We start from the raw sequence: 23,307 nt of genomic DNA, 5'->3' as shown, positions 1-23,307 counted from the left end.
ACGAGGTGTGTGTGTGTGTTAACAATGTGTGTTAACAGTGTGTGTTAACAGTGTGTAAAATGGGCTAAGGCACAGCAGGTTAATGTCATGACACAATTCACAACTTCATCCATCTCACACACACACACACGCACACGTACATACATACACACAGATTCTGGCCTCCTGTCCATGTGGGGACCCTATTTATCGCTGCTCTGCTAGGACTCCACTGAAATGTCCTCACAAATCAGAAACGTTGCTTCCAGTCGCTGTGTTCCATTGGCTAGTGAGATTGAGGCAGCAGCTGATTGGCAGATGAAGTCTCAGATGATGTCATCATCAGGTAGTTGAAGGTGAGTTAACGTTTTAGGTTACCATGACGACAAAGTACTGTGTTGATGGTAGCATTTACCTGTGCTGCTGCACACACTCAGTGTGAAGGAAGGAGATGTGAATATTGATTATATGTTTTATTGATCAGTTTATTGTGTTTAAAAGTCTTACAAATCAATAACTTCTCAGAGCTGATCAAAGTCATCTGTCACAGGAGCCAATCAGAGGATGGAACTCACATGACTCAACTTTAACTCGACCTATCAGAGATCCGACTCATCCATCAATCGGCCAGTCAGGCTGCAGGAGGCAGACATGTGATCCATCGATCTGATCAGAAACTTTTCTAGAGAAAATCAATGATCAGCTCACAGACTTCTAAAGTTCTGGTTCTGAGGAGAACCGGGTTCCTGATACAGACTAACGGATCAATCATAATGATCAGGTTGTAGCTCAGTGTTTACATTTACACACAAAGTCAACAACAACAAAAATAACAACAACGTCACAGTTTGAGTAAATAAAAACAACAAATCAGAAAACTGTCATCAGAAACAGTACTGCATGTAGTAGCAAGAGCATCCTGTGTGGTATCAGTAGTAATGTTTGTAGTAACAGTACTGCTGTATGCAGTAACAGTAATAATGTTTGTAGTAATAGTAGTATTGTATGTAGTACCAGGAGTATTCTGTGTAGTATCAGTAGTACTGTATGTAGTAACAGTAGTACTGTACGTAGTAACAGTAGTAATGTTTGTAGTAACAGTAGTACTGTATGTAGTAACAGTACAACTTCAGATCAAGCTAACAAATGCTAAAGTTTTCCTGTGAAGAAACACTGAATCAATGTGTATGAAAAGAGCTCAGATGTAGCTCCGCCTTTAATTTTACAGCCCCACCCCTTCAGCAGAGCTCCACCCCTTACAGGTGTTTTGTTTTTTTGTTTATAACTTTTTGAGTCCTTTAGTGTCTCCATTAGTTTCATCTGTCCCGCAGGTGTGTCCAGGTGTGTTCTTCTGTGTCTCAGAAGAGCAGAGGAGTTTTGTTGAACACTCGGTTCTCTGCAGACAAACAGAAACTAGAAGTTTGTCTAGTTTAAGGTGGAAAACAAACAAAAAGCAGCAACATTTCCTGTTTTTCACATTTTTGTAAATAAATAAATGATGAGATAATAAAAGTGGGATGAATGTAAAATAGTTTCACACAATTTGAGCTGAATTCTGGAAAAGAACCAGCGCTGAAAGCTAAACTCTGAACCTGCAGAACGTTAGAAATGACCCACAACTAAACTGTGGAACACGGGTGTTTGTCGTTCTGTTACCGTTCTGCTGTTTGTTCTCCTGTTTGTTCTCCAGTTCACTTTCAGGAGTTGCTGCATCTAAAGGCCCACACAAGAAAACATATTAGCTGCATTAGCGTTGCCACATTAGCGTCACCGCGTTAGCCTCACTGCATTAGCATCGCTGTGTTAGCCTCACAGTGTTAATGTAAATGAGAGGAATACTTTATAAATGACAGGATTACTTTATAAATGAGGATTACTTTATAGATGAGTATTACTATATGAATTACAAGATTATTTTATAAATGTCAGAATTACTTTATAAATTAGGATTACTTTATAGATGAGGATTACTTTGTAGATGAAGATTACTTTAAAATGAAGATTACTTTATACATGAGGATTACTTTATAAATGAAGATTACATTATAAATGAGGATTACTTTATAAATGAGGATTACATTATGAATTGGGATTATTTTATAAATGAGGATTACTTTATAAATGAGGATCACTTTAGAAATGAGGAGTACTTTCTAGATGAGGATTACTTTATAAATGAGGATTGCTTTCCAAATGAGGATTACTTTATAGATGAGAATTATTTTATAAATGAGGATTACTTTATAAATGAGGATTACATTATAAATGAGGATTACTTTCTAGATGAGGATTACTTTATAAATGAGGATTGCTTTCCAAATGAGGATTACTTTATAAATGAGGATTACATTATAAATGAGGATTACTACCTGAGTCCTTCAGTCGCTCCACCTGCTGCCTCCTTCTGGACTCAAAGTCCAACATCTCCTGCAGCTTCCTCTTCGCTTTCTTCTCCTTCTTCAGCCTCCTCTGGATGGACGCTGTGACACAAAGAAGACAGACAGACACCTGTCTCACCTCCAGCCAGAACACAGACACCTGTCTACCCTTTGCAGCTCACCTGTCTCACCTCTACTCTGTAGTTTAGCTAAGGTGTCTCACCTGTCTCACCTGTCTCACCTCTGCTGTGCAGCTCGGAGCTCAGGTGTCTCTGCAGCGCCTGTCTTGCATCTCGTTCTTGGTCCAGCTCCAGCTTCAGCTCCTTCCTCTCCAGCTGGTTCTGCTGGTCCTGACAGCGAACGCTCTCCAGCGCCACCTTCAGGAGCCCCTGAGGACACACAGTTAGACCGCCATCACCTGTGGAGCCGTAATTAACGTCTCGTTATCGTCACCATCTCTCACCTGGATGTTGGTCAGCAGCGTCTCCATGGACGACAGGCCCTCAGCCAATAGGAACGGAGCAAAGGTGTTTGTGTGGCTGATTGACAGTGGCTGAGAGGTGAGAGCCAGCTTCTCATAGGTCGGTTTGAGGAGGGGGAGGGGCAACAGGCTGTCATCTGCAGGTAACAGAGTGACGACCAATCAGACGTAGACCTAGCTTCTGTTTTTCCTGAACATTTAGAAAACCTTCTGGTTGTTTTATTGATCACTTCTGTTTCCTGATTGGTTCATCTGTTCCTAAAATGTATCAAACTGAAATATAACAATGATAAAACCACAAAACTATAAAACTATAAGACTATAAAACTATGCAATCATAAAAACAGAAAACTATGATGATAAAACTACAAAACCATAAAACTATAAAACCATAGAACTATAAGACTATAAAATCCTAAAATGAAAAAAACATAAAAACATAAAACCATAAAAATATAAAACCAGAGTCACGTGTTTGAGTGTTTATAATAAAATAAAATAGAGTACAGATGCTTGAGGACACGGTGCAGTTCATGTACCATCTGCTGTGTCCTCACACACACTCTCACACACACACACACACACACACACACACACACACACACACACACACACACAAACCTTTTTCTTTTGGTGCTTCTTTACTGTTTTCTGGCGCCACTCTTTCTGCATCTGCTGACGGAGATGAAAACATCACCAGTGTGATTCACCATGTTTGTTCCTGCATAACTGACATTGTGGAGACATCGGTGTGGTTAAATGTCACACTGTGGGGACATCGGTGTGTCTAAACGTCACACTGTGGGGACATCAGTGAGTCTAAATGTGACACTGTGGGGACATCAGTGTGTCTAAACATCACACTGTAGGGACATTAGTGTGTCTAAATATGACACTGTGGGGATATCAGTGTGTTTCAGTGTGACAGTGTGGGGACATAAGTGTCTAAATGTCACACTGTGGGGACATCAGTGTGTCTACACATCACACTGTGGGGACATCAGTGTGTCCAAACATGACACTGTGGGGACATCAGTGTGTCCAAACATGACACTGTGGGGACATCAGTGTGCCTAAACGTGACACTGTGGGGACATCAGTGTGTCAAAATGTGACAGTGTGGGGACATCAGTATGTCTAAACGTGACAGTGTGGGGACTCAGCTGCCTTTGGGGGACATTCAGTCAATATAAGGTAAATAATTTCACAGGTATGACTGATACAAACTAAGCATTTGCTGTTGCGTTGCGTGATCTCACCCAGCTCTGGTGTGTGTGCTGGAGGAGGAGGTGATGATGAGAAGGATGTAGATGCTCGGGAAGGTGATTGGCTGGTTGGTTCCTGGCGGTGGAGTTCATCATCACTGGGGGAGGGGCAGGGGGAGGGGCTTCCCATCAGTGACTCCTGAGCACAAAGGAGAGAGTTAGCATAAGCTGTTAGCAGTAGCCTGTCTAGGATTATCTATAACAACATTCTCAATGCTAGCATTAGCAGGCTTAGCAATAAAACTGTCATCATTAGCACATTTACCAGTAGGCTTTCTTGCATTAGCTCCAAGAAATGCGTTAGCATTAGCTTGTTTAGCCTTAGTTCTATCAGGATTCTCAGTCTGAATATCAAAATTATTAATTTCAGAACTGTCATCATTAGCACTATTAGCAGTAGCCTGCCTGATTATCTATATTAACGTTCTCAATACCCACATTAGCATGCCTAGCATTAAAATTGTCATCATTAACACTGCTACCATTAGCACACTTAGCATTAAAACTATCATCATTAGCACATTTACCAGTAGGCTTTCTTGCATTAGCTCTGTTAGCATTCTCAGTTTATGTATCAACATTATTAGTTGCAGAATTGTTATTATTACTGCTGTTAGCATTAGCATGTTTAGCCTTACCTCTATTAACATTCTCAAGGTTGTTATCAACACAGTTATCATTAAAGCTGTGGTAATTAGGAATGCTACCATCAGTACTAACGCTAACCTTGCTCTCGTCTGTCTGGACCTGTGACACGGCAGCCATATTTGTCAGATGGTTCATTGCCATGGCAACGCTGGCTGGAGGCAGGCCCATGGGGAGGAGGGGGTGTGGCATCACCATAAAAGGAAGGTCTGACAGACCTGAGGGGGTGGAGACAGAAGGGGAGGAGTATACAATACTGAGCTGACAGAGATGTCCAATCAGAGGGGAGCTGTGACTCACGGTTGGCCAATAGCGAGCTATGCTGCTGCAGAGCATTGAGATGCAGTGACGCCGAGCGAGAAGGAGGCGGAGCTACAACCGATGAACGAGGAGAGAGGAGGACGTGCTCCTTCTCCCATGATCCTTCACTTCCTCCTGCCAAGGAGACCAGGAGAGGAAATGAGGAGACAAGGAGACAAGAAGACAGAGAGAGTAGACAAGGAGAGGAGACAAGGAGAGGAGACAAGGGGATAAGAAGAGGAGATGAGGAGACCAGGAGAGGAGACAAGAAGAGGAAATAAGGAGAGGACACAAGGAGAGGAGACAAGGAGACAGGAGAGGACACAAGGAGAGAACACAAGGAGATAAGGAGACAAGGAGATAAGAAGAGGAGATGAGGAGACAAGGAGGCTAGGAGAGGAGACAAGGAGAGAAGACAAGGAAATAAGAAGAGGAGATGAGGAGACAAGGAGACCAGGAGAGGAGACAAGGACAGGAAACAAGGTGAGGAAAAGAGGAGACAGGAGAGGAAACAAGGAGAGGACACAAGGAGAGGAGACAAGGAGACAGGAGAGGACACAAGGAGAGGACACAAGGAGAGGAGATGAGGAGACAAGGAGGCAAGGAGAGGAGACAAGGAGAGGAGATGAGGAGACAAGGAGAGGAGATAAGAAGACGAGGAGAGGACACAAGGAGACAGGAGAGAAGACAAAGAGAGAAGACAAGGAGACAAGGAGAGGAGACAAGGAGAGGAGACAAGGAGACAAGGAGAGGAGACAAGGAAAGGAAACAAGGAGACACATTTGAGCATTTGGAATCAAACCCGTGTCGTCGTTCTCTGAGTCAGCGCTGCTGTGATGACGCTGTTGATCGCTATTGCCATGGAAACCCATCATCATCCTCATCTTCTGGAGCTTCAGAGCCTCGGCCATCGCTGCCGTCAGACCTGCAGACAGACGGAGGTGAAGAAGGAGTTAAAGAGGAGGAGGAAGACCAGGAGGAGGAACAGCAGCAGGAGGACCAGGAGGAGGTGAAGAAGGAGTTAAAGAGGAGCAGCAGCAGGAGGACCAGGAGGAGGTGAAGAAGGAGTTAAAGAGGAATGGCAGGAGGAGGAAGAGGAGGTGAAGAAGGAGTTAAAGAAGAATGGCAGGAGGAGGAGGTGAAGGAGTTAAAGAGGAATGGCAGGAGGAGGAGAGGAGGTGAAGAAGGAGTTAAAGAGGAATGGCAGGAGGAGGTGAAGAAGGAGTTAAAGAGGAATGGCAGGAGGAGGAGGTGAAGGAGTTAAAGAGGAATGGCAGGAGAAGGAGGAGGAGGTGAAGAAGGAGTTGAGGAGGAGGAGGACCAGACGGAGGTGAAGGAATCTGCTCCACGTCTTGAAGGCCTTCATTGATCGATCAATACTTAATAACCCCAGCAGCCTGACGGTCTCCAGTGTCTCTTGGCCGCCTCTCTCCCCCTGCAGCCACTCGTCTGTTAATTGGCTCATCTAATTAATTAACCAGTTAACGAGGGATTGCTGCTAACGAGCAGACCCTCCCCCATGGCTCCACAAGCTGACAACACAAAGAAAGGTTCTTTTCTCCCGCAGCTCCTCCTGGAAACTGAAGCATTTCATATCAGATCAATCAATCGGTGATCAATAACCTGAAGGAACAGCAGTAGCTGCAGATGATCTTTAAGTTCTCTATAAATCTGTGATGGTTCCACATCTAGTTAATTTAAATAAAATGAGACACTGTTGGTTTTCCAACATTAATAAATACAAGATTAAATGACTCAGAAATATTAAAACCACCAACAATCTGAGAAAAATATATATAACATAATGCATAAAACACAATATAATGTAATATAATATACAATATAAGAACTTTCAATATGATATATATAATATAGTACAATATATATAACATAACATACTATAATATATATTATTTAATATATATAGTATACAAAATAATATACATAGTATATATATATCTCTATAGATTTAATGTAGTATTATACAACATAATGTAATACAATATAATATGCACAACATAATATAGTACAATATAATACACATAATATAGTATAATATAAAATAATATTTATAAACATGACAGTGTAAGGTGATGTATGTTTGATGCTTGTTTTTGTTTTTTTTCCATCGGAGGACAAACAGCGTCACTCGTTCTTTGTTCACTGTTTTATTTTTAGAATCTCTAATCTGTCAAATCTCAGAGTCTATTACCGAAAGCTTTCAGAAAACATGATGCTGAGATGCACCCCAGCGATTTACAATAAACAGAAAGAAAAAGATGCAGGCTGAAATAAAGGCATGTCACTTTGATAAATTCATCTTGTTACTGTTTGAAGCTGCAGCGTGGTCGACCATCGCAGGAAAAACCTGCAGGACGTCCAGTGCTCAGACTCCTCAGTATTTTATTATTTTAATATTTTTGTTTTATTGTACAGGACGGAGGAGGGAGGCAGGAAACTAGGGGAATAGAATGGGGGAGACCTGCAGTAAAGGGCCTTAGCTGGACTGTAGCTCCTGTTTCTGGGTCGCTACCGTTTAATTAAATGTGTGCAGAGTTCTTCCTCGTCTGAGTCGTCTGATCTTTGCCTCTGACCTCGGTCACGTCCCAGGATTTTAATAAAGCTGGAGTGTGTTTTCATTAAGCTGTCAGGTCTGTCAGCTAGGTGATGGAGTGGAAGGTTCAGTATGTGACTCTAAAAAACATTAAAGGCTTCACTGTTCACCTTTGTTTTCCAGCTCTGAGAGACCTGGTTCTGCTGGAGAACCGTTCTCTAAATGTTCTCCTGTCAGATCTCTGCAGAACCTGCCGCTCTTCTGTCTTCACCAGGTTCCTGAAAACAGGCTCCTGTCTGTTTAAGAGAACCCCACCCCCTGTAGCCCACTGAGCTCTGATTGGTTGGCTTCGCACAAACAGGTGTCACATTTCACTTCCTTTTGTGGTTCTTTATTCTAAATGTCAACATCTCAAAAACCCAAACATGAACCAGCAACAACAACGGCAACATTAACAACAACAGCAACAACAACTACAGCAACAACAGCAATGACAATAACAACTACAGCAACGACAGCAACATGCTGACCAATAACTACAGCAACAACAACTACAGTGACAACTACAACTACAGCAACAATTGCAACAACTACAACAACTACGAAGACAACAGCTACAGCAACAACAATAACAACTATGGCAACTACAGCAACAACAACATCCTGAGCAACAACTACAGCAACAACTACAACTACAATGACAACAGCAACATCAACAACTACAGCAACAGCTACAGCAAAAACAGCAACATCAACAACTACAGCAACATCATCCTGAGCAACAACTACAGCAACAACTACAGCAACATCAACAACTACAGCAACAATAGCAACATCCTGAGCAACAACTACAACAACAACATCCTCAGTAACAACTACAGAAGCAACAGCAACATCAACAACTACAGCAACAACATCCTGAGCAACAACTACAGCAACATCCTGAGCAACAACTACAGCAACAACATCCTGAGCAACAACAATAACAACTATGGGGCAACTACAGCAACAACAACATCCTGAGCAACAACTACAGCAACAACTACAACTACAGCAACAACTACAACAACTACAATGACAACAGCAACATCAACAACTACAGCAACAGCTACAGCAAAAACAGCAACATATACAAATACAGCAACATCATCCTGAGCAACAACTACAGCAACAACAGCAACATCCTGAGCAACAACTACAGCAACAACTACAGCAACATCAACAACTACAGCAACAATAGCAACATCCTGAGCAACAACTACAGCAACAACAACAACATCCTCAGCAACAACTACAGAAGCAACAGCAACATCAACAACTACAGCAACAACTACAGAAACAACAGCAACATCCTGAGCAACAACTGCAGCAACAACTAGAACCACAACAACCACAGCGACAACTACAACAACAACTACAGCGACAACAACGACAGCTAGTTTAGAGTTAGTTTGAGAACAGTTTTACGATGCGTGGGATCTCTGCACGCCGCATGCTGGTCCGGTTGCGGTGTGTTTCCAGCTGATCCGGTGTGTTTACCTGCAGGTCATTTGCATAAAGTAGGCTGGACTCCTACTTTATGCAAATTGGATGCAGCATACGGAGATTCCACGCATCGTGAAACTGTCCTCAAACATCTAAACTACCCGTCGGTGAAATAAAACCAGGACAGATTCAGCTGCTGCACAGATTATTTCTGACCTCAAATGCTCTCAGAAATACTTTTCCCTGAAGTGTTTTCTAAATAAAAGGGAAAATTTACAGCCGAGCCGCTGTGTTTATCCAACTCATCTACCGGAGTGTCAAGCTGAAAGCTCGGTCATGTGAACTCGTAGCGGCCCGCTGTTGGTCCACCGCTGTGATGTGACAATGTTGGGTCCGCTAGTGACCGCCCACCATCCGTGAGATTTTCAGATGCAGCGTGTTGACGTGCAGGAAAATCACATCTAGTGGACACGCGGCTTGAAGCTACAGTCTGAGATTCTGTTTAGCAACAATCACAGGAAGAGCCACAGCAACAATGTTTACAACAATTTTTAGCAACAACCTGAACAACCTGATCAAAAACCTGAACAACAACCTGATCAACAACCTCAAAAACAACCTGATTAACAGCCGGATCAACAACCTGAACAACAACCTGATCAACAGCCTGATCAACAACCTGATCAACAACCTGAACAACAACCTGATCAACAGCCTGATCAACAGCTGGATCAACAACAACCTGAACAACAACCTGAACAACAGCCAGATCAACAACAACCTGAACAACAACCTGAACAAAAGCCTGATCCAGCACACTGCATTTGACCCTCAATCTGTTTCCTGCAGTTTTCTGTCAGAATCATTTTGATTAGAACTAAAATTAGCAGCTTAATTAGCTGACGTCAAAATGACTGACAGATTGGAGTCTGACCCCAAGCACTGAGTGTGTGTGTGTGTGTGTGTGTGTGTGAGAGAGAGAGAGAGAGAGAGCATTAAAGAAAAGCTGCTTCAGAAGATCAGAAGTGTTTGTGACTTCTTTTTGCGGTTCTTTTGTTCCTTTTTGTGGAGTTGTTGCTGTAGTTTCTGTAGTTGTTGTAGTTGCTTTAGTTGTTGTAGTTGCTGTAGGTGCTGTTGTTGTTGCTGTAGTTGTTGCTGCAATTGTTGTTGCTGTAGTTGTTGCTTTAGTTGCTGTAGTTGTTGTTGTAGTTGTTGTTCTTGTAGTTGTTGCTGTAGTTGTTAATGTAGCTGTTGCTGTAGTTGTAGCTGTTGTTGTAGTTGTTTCTGTTTTTGCTGTAGTTGTTGCAGTAGTTGTTGCTGTAGTTTCTGTAGTTGTTGTTGCTGTGTTGTAGTTGTTGTAGTTGCTGTAGTTGTAGTTGCTTTAGTTGTTGTAGTTGTTGTAGTTGCTGTTGTTGTTGCTGTAGTTGTTGCTGTAGTTGTTGTTGTTGCTGTAGTTGTTGCTTTAGTTGTTGTTGTAGTTGTTTCCGTCATTGCTGTAGCTGCTGTTGTTGCTGTAGTTGTTGTTGTTGCTGTAGTTTTTGCTTTAGTTGTTGTTGTAGTTGTTTCCGTCATTGCTGTAGCTGCTGTTGTTGCTGTAGTTGTTGCTGTAATTGTTATTGTTGCTGTAGTTGTTGCTTTAGTTGCTGTAGTTGTTGTTGTAGTTCTTGTAGTTGTTAATGTAGTTGTTGCTGTAGTTAATATAGTTGTTGCTGTAGTTGTAGTTTCTGTTTTTGCTGTAGTTGTTGCAGTAGTTGTTGCTGTAGTTTCTGTAGTTGTTGTTGCTGTATTTGTTGTAGTTGCTGTAGTTGTTGTAGTTGCTTTAGTTGTTGTAGTTGCTGTTGTTGTTGCTGTAATTGTTGTTGCTGTAGTTGTTGCTTTAGTTGTTGGAGTTGTTGCTGTCATTGCTGTAGGTGCTGTTGTTGTTGTTGTAGTTGCTGCAATTGTTGTTGCTGTAGTTGTTGCTTTAGTTGCTGTAGTTGTTAATGTAGTTGTTGCTGTAGCTGTAGTTGTTGTAGTTGTTTGTTTTTGCTGTAGTTGTTGCAGTAGTTGTTGCTGTAGTTTCTGTAGTTATTGTTGCTGTATTTGTTGTAGTTGCTGTAGTTGTTGCTTTAGTTGCTGTAGGATTTGTTGTAGTTCTTGTAGTTGTTAATGTAGTTGTTGCTGTAGTTAATATAGTTGTTGCTGTAGTTGTAGTTTCTGTTTTTGCTGTAGTTGTTGCAGTAGTTGTTGCTGTAGTTTCTGTAGTTGTTGTTGCTGTATTTGTTGTAGTTGCTGTAGTTGTTGTAGTTGCTTTAGTTGTTGTAGTTGCTGTTGTTGTTGCTGTAATTGTTGTTGCTGTAGTTGTTGCTTTAGTTGTTGGAGTTGTTGCTGTCATTGCTGTAGGTGCTGTTGTTGTTGTTGTAGTTGCTGCAATTGTTGTTGCTGTAGTTGTTGCTTTAGTTGCTGTAGTTGTTAATGTAGTTGTTGCTGTAGCTGTAGTTGTTGTAGTTGTTTGTTTTTGCTGTAGTTGTTGCAGTAGTTGTTGCTGTAGTTTCTGTAGTTATTGTTGCTGTATTTGTTGTAGTTGCTGTAGTTGTTGCTTTAGTTGCTGTAGGATTTGTTGTAGTTCTTGTAGTTGTTAATGTAGTTGTTGCTGTAGTTAATATAGTTGTTGCTGTAGTTTCTGTAGTTGTCGTAGTTGCTTTAGTTGTTGTAGTTGTTTTAGTTGTAGTTGCTGTAGGTGCTGTTGTTGTTGCTGTAGTTGTTGCTGCAATTGTTTTTGCTGTAGTTGTTGCTTTAGTTGCTGTAGTTGTTGTTGTAGTTGTAGTTGTTCTTGTAGTTGTTAATGTAGTTGTTGCTGTAGTTGTTAATGTAGTTGTTGCTGTAGTTGTAGTTGTTGTAGCTGTTTCTGTTTTTGCTGTAGTTGTTGCAGTAGTTGTTGCTGTAGTTTCTGTAGTTGTTGTTGCTGTATTTGTTGTAGTTGTTGTTGTAGTTGCTGTAGTTGTAGTTGCTTTAGTTGTTGTAGTTGTTGTAGTTGCTTTAGTTGTTGTAGTTGTTGTAGTTGCTGTTGTTGTTGCTGTAATTGTTGTTGCTGTAGTTGTTGCTTTAGTTGTGTAGTTGTTGCTGTCATTGCTGTAGGTGCTGTTGTTGTTGCTGTAGTCATTGCTGCAATTGTTGTTGCTGTAGTTGTTGCTTTAGTTGCTGTAGTTGTTTCTGTTTTTGCTGTAGTTGTTGCAGTAGTTGTTGCTGTAGTTTCTGTAGTTGTTGTTGCTGTATTTGTTGTAGTTGTTGTAGTTGCTGTAGTTGTAGTTGCTTTAGTTGTTGTAGTTGTTAATGTAGTTGTTGCTGTAGTTGTTGTAGTTGTTTCTGTTTTTGCTGTAGTTGTTGCAGTAGTTGTTGCTGTAGTTTCTGTAGTTGTTGTTGCTGTATTAGTTGTAGTTGTTGTTGTAGTTGCTGTAGTTGTAGTTGCTTTAGTTGTTGTAGTTGTTGTAGTTGCTGTTGTTGTTGCTGTAATTGTTGTTGTTGTTGCTGTAGTTGTTGCTTTAGTTGTTGTAGTTGTTGCTGTCATTGCTTTAGCTGCTGTTGTTGCTGTAGTCGTTGCTGTAATTGTTGTTGTTGCTGTAGTTATTGCTTTAGTTGCTGTAGTTGTTGTAGTTGTTCTTGTAGTTGTTAATGTAGTTGTAGTTGCTGTAGCTGTTAATATAGTTGTTGCTGTAGTTGTTGTTGTTGTAGTTGTTTCTGTTTTTGCTGTAGTTGTTGCAGTAGTTGTTGCTGTAGTTTCTGTAGTTGTTGTTGCTGTATTTGTTGTAGTTGTTGTAGTTGTTGTAGTTGTTGTAGTTTCTTTAGTTGTAGTTGTTGTAGTTGCTGTTGTTGTTGCTGTAGTTGTTGCTGTAATTGTTGTTGTTGCTGTAGTTGTTGCTTTAGTTGCTGTAGTTGTTGTAGTTGTACTTGTTCTTGTAGTTGTTAATGTAGTTGTTGCTGTAGTTGTTAATATAGTTGTTGCTGTAGTTGTAGTTGTTGTTGTAGTTTCTGTTTTTGCTGTAGTTGTTGCAGTAGTTGTTGCTGTAGTTTCTGTAGTTGTTGTTGCTGTATTTGTTGTAGTTGTTGTTGTAGTTGCTGTAGTTGTTGTAGTTGCTTTAGTTGTTGTAGTTGTTGTAGTTGCTGTTGTTGTTGCCGTAGTTGTTGCTGTAGTTGTTGTCGCTGTAGTTGTTGCTTTAGTTGTTGTAGTTGTTGCTGTCATTGCTGTAGCTGTTGCTGTTGTTGCTGTAGTTGTTGCTGTAATTGTTGTTGTTGCTGTAGTTGTTGCTTTAGTTGTTGTAGTTTTTGCTCAGCTTCAGAGGGTTGTTGACATGTTGAGACATTGACATTTTTAGTTTTAACCAGAAAAGGAAGTGAAATATGACACCTGTTTTTCTGCGGACCAATCAGAGCAGAGTGTGCTGCAGCAGAGGAGGGGCTCTGAAAGAGACAGGATGTAGATATTTTATTGTGTTTCTGGTCACCTGACTGTTTGACTCACCTGTCTGAGATAGCAGGGCGGGGCTTAGCAGGCTATGTGGGAGGAGCCTGGAGCCATCCTTCATGGTGGCCACGCCCAGAGTCCTCTTGGGAGGCCGACCTGGTCGAGAGCTGAGAGGGACACAGTGGGACCGCCTTAACAGAGCTGAAAGGGATTCCACCTTATAAACAGCTGAATAATTAATGACTGTTGGCCTTTTCATATTCCAGGTGAATCTTATGTTCATGAATTAATCTGTTTCATCTCTCTCTCCTGTGGATGTCGATCATCCCAGGGGACAACTTGAGGAGACACACACACAGAGACACAAAGGATGAAACTGAAGACAGGAAAATAAACTGAAAGGACAGGACACATGAAATATTAAGACCTGGAACATAAAATATTACAGTTACAGACTTTAATGTTTAACAAGTAAAACAATTATAACTAATAAAACTATTTTACTACACATGTATGTTAATATGATATAGACAATAATGAAATGATAGAAAGTATTAAAAAACAAGTTGAACATTTTATCTGTGCAGCCATTCTTCACAGTTTGAAATAACAAAGATGTGAGCTAAACTCAAAATAGTTTGATCTATGAAATAAAATAAAATCTGAGTCGATTTTTGGATTCTGATTAAAATGTGTCCTGGACCTTCAAGAGGTCCTCTGAAGCTGAACACTGTGTCCCTAGAGAGACACCTGGACAGGAACACACACACACACAGGTCAGTACTTGATTGACATTCCGAGACCCCGCCCACACACGAAATTAAATTCCTCAAGACAGTGTGTGTGTGTGTGTGTGTGTGTGTGTGTGTGTGTGTGTGTGTGTGTGTGTGTGTGTGTGTTAGGGGTTTCCACACTTCATTAAACTGGGACAAGATGTCTTTTATGTAGCACTCACACACACACGCACGCGCGCGCGCGCACGCAGACACACACACACACACACACACACACACACACACACACCCACACACACACACACACACACACACACACACACACACACTGGCTCCAGTCTAACCTAGTGGGACCAATTTGATGTGAAAATGCTGAGCGAACCAGAAACTGAGAAACAGTATTTTTGGTGTCAGATTGTTAGTAGCAGCTCGAGGTAATACTACATTAGTATAGTACGAGTAGAACTGTACATTACTAATATTACTAGTATCTATAGTAATGGGTCTGTTAGGAGAGAAGCTAGCCTGAAGACATTATCAGAACACACACACAACTAACACACACACACACCATCATCATCACCATTTTCATAACAACAAAGAGAATAAAGCTGATTAACAAACAGCCGGTTCACATTAAACCTCGCTGTCAGTCCTCGTTTTACACTTGTCACACACACCACTAACACACACACTGCTAACACACACACTGCTAACACACACACCACTAACACACACACACCACTAACACACACACACCGCCAACACACACACCACTAACACACACACACCGCTAACAAACACACACACCACTAACACACACACAACTAACACACACACACACACACACACACACACACACACACAACTAACACACACACAACTAACACACACACACCGCTAACACACACACACAAATTATTTAATTAGTTGAGGCTCATTTGCATAATTTGATGATCAGAAAAAACATTTTGATCCTCATTTAGCAGTAATCTACCAACATGTGATCAAACATACATCTGGAGGCAACACACACACATTTCAACTGACATTAAAATGAGGATTGATTTGGTTTTCTGATGTGACAGATCCTGGACAATTTCTACACTGTGGGGACAATTTCTACACTGAGTGGACAATTCTACACTGTGTGGATTTTTCTATACTGTAGGGACATTTTTACACTGTGAAGACGTTTCTATACTGTGGGGACAATTTCTACACTGTGGATACATTTCTACACTGTGGGGACATTTCTACACTGTAGAGACATTTCTACACTGTAGGAACAATTTCAACACTGTGGGGACAACCTTTACACTGTGGGGACATTTCCACACTAAGGACATTTCAGAAACTTGTTTTTTGATTGATTGATTGATTGATTGATTGATAGAAACTCTGTTTCATTAATTAGTTTACAGTCTTTGGCTCTTTTCAGGACAGAAAACACAACATTTCCTGCTTTTCTCTTCGTGGACATCACAGTTTTAGATGATAAATACGAGGTTCTGGCTGCAGGACGTTTTTCATGAAATGGAGAAAATAGTCAGCTGATACTTATCAATAATCAGTATCTGCAGCCTCATCAGTAAAAACATCAAACCTTTTGGTTTCTGCCGTTTTCTCGTTGTGGTTCCAAAAACTGGAAACAGAAAATCCTCCCAACATGAAAACTGACGTCTAATCATTAATAATGTGATCAACTTATTATTTACCGATGAACCAGAAAAAAATCAACAAATCCTGAAGAATATTTATATGTCAGCTTATTGATTAATCCAGAGATCACTGCCATGGGTTTTTACCACCAAACCAGAGACTTTTCAATGTTTTAGTTTTAGTTTTATTGAGGCAGAGATTAACCAATCAGCAAGTTAATCGATCAGCAGGTTGATCAATTGATGAGTGTCAGATCAATAATTCAATGAAAGAAAATCTGTTTTCATTGATAAAAAAAGATTAATAATGATCAATATAAAATAATGTTTGTTTGATCAATGATCTGATTATTGCCATTAATTAAAAGTGTTCCAGTATTGATCAGTTTAACGTATTCATCAGTTTATTCTGATCCATCGGCAGTGAAGGACTGAATCAGTGAGGTGAAAAAGATCCGACTCCTGTGAATAAAAGGTTTGTGGGATTATTTTCCAACATCAAAATGAAATAATCATCAATTAATCGATGAATCAACTAATCAATCAGTGACATGATAGATTCTGATATTTGAAATTTTTATTGATCGACGTTAAAATGGAAATAAAATGTTGAGATTCATGTTGGGAATAAAATAATAAAGAATTATTGATGTTTTAGTGGAAAACTGATTAACAGAAATAAACTGAATTAACTGAGATGATTCTGAGTTTAAAACTTTCAGGTTTTATTCATTTTCTCTTTTTTGCATCATTTTTCATTGTGTTTAGTAATTATTTCTGATTAAATTAATGTAGTTTTACTGAATGTTTAAAGGTTTGGAATCAATCAGGTAATCAATAAATGATTTTCTGATTTTCTGAGACTGTTAGTTAAATGGTTTTAATATTTATTTATCATTTATATTCATTTATAATATTTATTTATTTAATCTGAGAAAAAATCTGTGTCCGGGTTTATAGTTTTGTTCTTTTGATTCTCTTTCTGCAGAATGAAAACATGCTCAGTCTTTAATTTAATTTCATTTCATTTCATTTCATTTCATTTAGTCCGGCTCACCTGGCGTTCGTGCAGTCCCGGTACAGCGTCTCGAAGTCCGTCCTGGAGATGAGCTTGCAGCGGTTCACTCCGGGCTGGATGGCTCCGAGCCCCCGCAGGACGCGGACCTGCTCCACGGTGCAGACCACCGGGCGGATGTCCAGCCGCTTCAGCTTGGTGTAGACGGTGTGCAGCCCTCCGACCAGGTGTTTCAGGAAGAGGTCGAACACCTGCGGCAGGCAGATCAGCTCGGCTCCGTTCACCGTGAACGAGGCCACCTTCAGCCCGTGGACCTCCACCATCCGGCACTCCGTCTGCGGCGACGCGCCGCCGCCGCTCACCGGGATTCCGCCGCTCAGGAAAGCTCCGGAGAGTCGAGCTGCGGGGAGCCGCGAGGAGCCGGACGGCTTTGGAGCGCTGTACGGCGGGTCCGAGTGGAGGAGAGGGTCGGTGGGCGGAGTGGAGGAGCCTGCCATGAGGAGGAGAAGAAAGAGGAGAAGAGCTGGTGGATGATCTCTCTGTTCTCTGAGTTGTCTATGTTCTCTCTGTTCTCTGTTTTCTCTCTGTTCTCTGAGTTCTCTATGTTCTCTGAGGTCTCTGTTCTCTCAGAACACCCGGAGAACCTCCTCTCTGATTCCCGCCGTCTCTCTCTCTCCTCCGCACCTCCACCGCTCTCTGCCCAAATAGCCAATCAGACGCAGGCACCGAACACGGACCGACATCCTATTGGATGACGGGACCTGGCGATGGGCGCAGCTTCTGTCATCCAACAGGTGAGTGATTGACAGCTGTCCATCAAAATTCTATCAGTCATCTGTTCTCTCATTTAGAGCCGTTCCACAGGAAGAACCTTATACCTGATTCTGGAGGGAAGAAGGTAAAGATCCAGAACACAAAACACAGAACCATAGGACCACAGAACCACCAAACACAGAACCACAGAACATAGAACCATACAACCACAGAACATAAAACCACAGAACACAGAACCACAGCAACAACCAGAGAACACAGAACCACAGAACATAAAACCACAGAACACAGAACCATAGAACCACAGAACACAACCACAGAACACAGAACACAGAAACACAGAACACAAAACCACAGAACCACATAACATAAAACCACACAACACGGAAAAACAGAACATAGAACCATAAAACCACAGAACCACAGAACATAAAACCAGAGAACACAGAACCATAGAACACAGAACCAAAGAGACACAGACCACAGAATCACAGACCATATAACCACAGACCATACAACCACAGAACATAGAACCACAGAACACAGAACCACATGTCATAAAACCACAGAACATAGAACCATAGAAGACAGAACCACATGTCATAAAACCACAGAACATAGAACCATAGAAGACAGAACACAGACCCAAGAACCACAGACCATAGAACCACAGAACATAGAATGCAGAACACAGAACCATAGAACCACAGAACATAGAACCACAGAGCACAGTACAATACAACCACAGAACATCAATCCACAGAACATTGAACCATAGAACACGGAACCACAGAACATAGAACCACATAACACAGAACAATACAACCACAGAACATAAAACCACACAACATAGAACCATAGAACACAGAACCACAGAACACAGAACCATAGGACCACTGAACCACAGAACACAGAACCATAGCAACACAACCAGAGAACACAGAACCATAGAACCACAGAACATAATATCACAGAACACAGAACCACAGAACACAGAACCATAGAACGACAGAACACAGAACCACAGAACACAACACCATAGAACCACAGAACATAAAACCACACAACACGGAAAAACAGAACACTGAACCATAGAACCATAAAACCACAGAACACAGAACCATAGAACCACAGAACACAGAACCATAGGACCACAAAACCACAGAACACAGAACCATAGAACACAGAACCAAAGAGACACAGACCATAGAATCACAGACCACAGAACCACAGAACACAGAACCATAGAACACAGAGCCATAGAAGCACAGACCAAAGAACCACAGAACACAGAACCGCAGAACACAGAACTACATACCATAAAACCACAGAATGTAGAACCATAGAAGACAGAACACAGACCCAAGAACTACAGAACACAGAAACAACAAGACACAGACCACAGAACCACAGAACACAGAACACAGAACACAGAACCATAGAACCATAGAACATAGAACCATGGAAGACAGAACACAGACCCAAGAACCACAGAACACAGAAACAACAAGGCACAGACCATAGAACCACAGAACATAGAACACAGAACCATAGAACCACAGAACATAGAACCACAGAACACAGAACCACATACCATAAAACCACAGAACATACAAACATAGAAGACAGAACCAAAGAACCATACAATCACTGAATATAGAACCATCGAGCATAGAACCACAGAACATAGAACCATAGAACACAGAACACAGAACCACAGAACCGCAGAACACAAAACCATAGAACCACAGAACATAGAATCACAGAACACAGAACCAAAGAACACAGAACACAGAACCACAGAACATAGAACCATAAAACACAGAACCAAAGAAACACAGACCATAGAACCAAAGGGCACAGAACCATAGAGCACAGAACACAGGACCATAGAACACAGAACAAAAGAACAGAGAACCACAGAACACAGAACCATAGAACCACAGAACACAGAACCACAGACCATAGAACCACAGAACACAGAACATAGAACCACAGACCATAGAACCACAGAAACACAGACCCAAGAACCACAGAACACAGACACAACAAGACACAGACCATAGAACCACAGAAAATAGAACACAGAACACAGAATCACAGAACACAGAACCAAAGAACACAGAACACAGAACCAAAGAACCATAGAATCACTGAACATAGAACCATACAGCATACAACTACAGAACATAGAACACAGAACACAGAACCATAGAACCACAGAACACAGAATCACAGAACATAGAACCATAGAAGACAGAACACAGAATCAAAGAACCATAGAGCATAGAACCACATAACATAGAACCATAGAACACAGAACCACAGAACATAGAACGTAGAACACAGAACCATAGAACCAAAGAACACAGAACAACAGAACACAGAACACAGAACAACAGACCATAGAACCACAGAACACAGAACCACAGAACAACATGTAACACAACAGAACAAGAAACCAAAAATAAAATCAAGTTCAGGAGCAGTAACTACTCTCTTCAGGTTTAGTCCGACATTCTATGAAACATTCTGTCAGATGTTCTACCTGATGTTCTATCAGTCATCTACCAATCATTCTAACAGATGTTCTATCAGATGTTCTACCAGTGGTTCTATTGTTGTGTCAGTAGTTCTATTGTTCCATCAGTGGTTCTATTGTTGTGTCAGTGGTTCTATTGTTCTATCAGTGGTTCTATTGTTCTGTCATTGGTTCTATTGTTCTATCAGTGGTTCTACTGGTCTGTCAGTGGTTCTATTGTTTATCAGTGGTTCTATCGTTCTATCATTGGTTCCATTGTTCCATCAGCGGTTCTATTGTTCCATCAGTGGTTCTATTGTTCCATCAGTGGTTCTATCATTCTATCATTTTTCCATTGTTCCATCAGCGGTTCTATTGTTCCATCAGTGGTTCTATTGTTCTATCAGTGCTTCTAATTTTTTGTCAGTGGTTCTATTGTTCTGTCAGTGATTCTATTGTTCTATCATTGTTCTATTGTCCCATCAGCGGTTCTATTGTTCTATCAGCGGTTCTATTGTTCTATCAGTGCTCTATTGTTCTATCAGTGGTTGTATTGTTCTGTTCCTGTAGAACTGATCTGGTTCTAACCCTCGTACTGATCGAGTTTCTCACCCTGATTTGTTCTGAACCAATCAGAACTAGGTTCTCCAGATGTGTTTAGATTGTTCTGCTGCACCAAACTCTGTCCAGGGTTCCTCTGTTTCAAGCCGGTTCTCCATCTCTGCGGGTCTTTGGCAGACGATCACAGCCGTCCAATCAGCACACAGCCCTTGTTAACACCTGGAGCTAACGAGCTGCCAGCAAAAATCTAACAGCAGAACACTTTGTTCTCCTGCCAGTGCTCTTCAGACGTTCTCCCAGTGAGTGGCTGCAGACGCTGGAGATCAGGGACCAGATGTAATCAGATTACTGAGGAACTAAAGGATTACCTCCATACTCGTGTCTCTGGTCAGTGTGATCAGGAGGACGGTTCTCCGGTCAGAAGAACATCACCAGGCTGCTTCACCTACCAGATGTTCAGGAGAAGATCCAGGAGGAGGAGCACCTGGTCAGTGATGTCATCAGAGGGCGGCTCTGATTGGTCGTTCCAGCATTAAACCAGTTCAACAGGTAGATGCATTAAGTCCTCCAGATTGGTTCCTGATCAGAACGATTGATCACTTGATTATTGGTTCTTTACAACCCTGACCTGTGACGTCATCGGAAAGCTTTTCACACGGATGTCTTCTATGTTCTTTGATCTATGTTCTGTGTGTGTTTTATGTTCTATGCTCTTTGTTCTGTGTGTTGTACGTTCTGTGTTCTGTGTTCTATGTTCTGTGTTTGTTTTATGTTCTATGTTCTTTGTTCTATGTGTGTTCTATGTTCTGTGTTCTGTGTTCTATGTTCTGTGTTTGTTCTATGTTCTGTGTTTGTTCTGAATAAAAACATACCCAATGAATATTTCTGTGAACATCGTTGTTCTACGAAATATTTTCTGGACAGAGAGAAAAGTTCTATCACTGTGAGGTCATTACAACAGCATTGTGGTGTCACCAGGTGAAAACTGTATTGTCTCAGTAATCTGATTACCTCTCAGTAGAGTACTTCTCTGAGGTCAGATTACAAACTACCAGCATGGAGGAACCCAGAGGAACTAAGGGGAGGTTCTTCGGTTCTTCTGTTCCTTTGGTTCTTTATTTCTGATGATCTCAGCATGGAGGAGTTGCTCCACCTTCACCTGGAAAACACCACAAAGGTTCTGCTGGGTTCCGATCAGGACTCACTCTGTCCAGGTCCTGGTTCGGGTCGTTCCTCGTTCTGGACTAATGATCTAAGTGGTTCTAAGTAGTTTGACTGGTTCTGAACATTTTAAGTTTCTTCTGGGTTCCCTTTGAAGGCAAACATCTGCTGGACTAGTCGTGGTGAAGAGATGAGAAGTGCAGGTCCATGAGCCTCCAGGTTCACGCTAACATCCAGATTTCTGATCTGAAAAGAACTAGAGACCTTAAACAAAAGTCTAAAACTAAAGACCTTAAACCAGAGTCTAAAATTAAACAGACCTTAAATCAGAGTCTAAACTAAAAAGACCTTAAACCAGAGTCTAAACTAAAGAGACCTTAAATCAAAGTCTAAAACTAAAGACCTTAAACCAGAGTCTAAACTAAAAAGACCTTAAACCAGAGTCAAAAACTGAAAAAAGACCTTAAATCAGAAACTAAAACTAAAGAGACCTTAAACCAGAGTCTAAACTAAAGACCTGAAACCAGAATCTAAAACTGAAGAGACCTTAAACCAAAGTCTAGAACTAAAGACTTTAAACCAGAGTCTAAAACTAAAGACTTTAAACCAGAGTCTAAAACTAAAGACCTTAAACCGGAGTCTAAAACTGATGAGACCTTAAACCAGTCAAAAACTAAAGACCTGAAACCAGAGTCTAAAACTAAAGACCAGAGTCTAAACATAAAAAGACCTTAAACCAGAGTCTAAAACTGAAGACCTTAAACCAGAGTCTAAAACTAAAGACCTTAATCCAGAGTCTAAAACTAAAGACCTTAAACCAGAGTCTAAAACTAAAGACCAGAGTCTAAACGTAAAAAGACCTTAAACCAGAGTCTAAAACTAAAGACCAGAGTATAAACGTAAAAAGACCTTAAACCAAAGTCTAAAACTGAAGAGACCTTAAACCAAAGTCTAGAACTAAAGACTTTAAACCAGAGTCTAAAACTAAACACCTTAAACCAGAGTCTAAAACTGACGAGACCTTAATCCAGAGTCTAAAACTGATGTGACCTTAATCCAGAGTCTAAAACTGACGAGACCTTAATCCAGAGTCTAAAACCAAAGACCTTAAACCAGAGTCTAAAACCAAAGACCTTAAACCAGAGTCTAAAACTAAAGACCATATCTTCCTTCAGTTTGTTTCTTTGTTATTGTTTTAGAAAAAGCGCTGGTCAGACTCGATCTTCAGAAAACAAACTTTATTTCACCAGTTTGTTGATCAGCTGCAGAGTTTGGACTCAACAGATCAATAATCACTCGATCATTGATGATTATGAAAAGAGAAACAAAAGACATTCAATAAACAGACAGAA

The 23,307-nt window shown here is 41.0% G+C and overlaps 1 protein-coding gene across 5 annotated transcripts; it reads right to left on the bottom strand.

Annotated features, from left to right (window-relative positions):
* Positions 1 to 437: 437 nt before the first annotated feature.
* On the bottom strand, positions 438 to 17,593 carry LOC111575715 (dachshund homolog 2-like). Of its 5 annotated transcripts, none has more exons than XM_035953180.2 (12): positions 16,981 to 17,593; positions 13,586 to 13,695; positions 5,851 to 5,973; positions 5,049 to 5,183; positions 4,830 to 4,966; positions 4,098 to 4,242; positions 3,460 to 3,513; positions 2,821 to 2,975; positions 2,590 to 2,746; positions 2,349 to 2,459; positions 1,636 to 1,692; positions 438 to 1,375 (listed from the first exon to the last, which is right to left on the bottom strand). In XM_035953180.2, exons 1-12 carry the CDS (start codon positions 17,433 to 17,435, stop codon positions 1,338 to 1,340), a joined length of 1,677 nt encoding a protein of 558 aa, XP_035809073.2. In that variant the 5' UTR covers positions 17,436 to 17,593; the 3' UTR covers positions 438 to 1,337. The 5 variants fall into 5 exon arrangements, with proteins under 5 accessions (XP_035809073.2, XP_035809075.2, XP_035809074.2 ...); XM_035953182.2 differs by having other exon boundaries at positions 2,599 to 2,746; XM_035953181.2 differs by having other exon boundaries at positions 3,460 to 3,510.
* Between the last annotated feature and the right edge of the window lie 5,714 nt (positions 17,594 to 23,307).

This window comes from Amphiprion ocellaris, chromosome 14, assembly GCF_022539595.1.
Source record: "Amphiprion ocellaris isolate individual 3 ecotype Okinawa chromosome 14, ASM2253959v1, whole genome shotgun sequence".
Taxonomy (NCBI): Eukaryota; Metazoa; Chordata; class Actinopteri; family Pomacentridae; genus Amphiprion; species Amphiprion ocellaris.
This window is presented reverse-complemented; position numbering and strand designations above follow the sequence as displayed.

What these genes read in the sequence shown, in the direction of transcription:
- LOC111575715 (XM_035953180.2), bottom strand. Translation starts at nt 17,435, where the DNA reads ATGGCAGGCTCCTCCACTCCGCCCACCGACCCTCTCCTCCACTCGGAC. An exon ending in AGCACACACACCAGAGCTGG is followed by an intron (nt 3,514 to 4,097) that starts GTGAGATCACGC and finishes CATCTCCGTCAG; the next exon opens with CAGATGCAGAAAGAGTGGCG. An exon ending in AGAAGCACCAAAAGAAAAAG is followed by an intron (nt 2,976 to 3,459) that starts GTTTGTGTGTGT and finishes TGTTACCTGCAG; the next exon opens with ATGACAGCCTGTTGCCCCTC.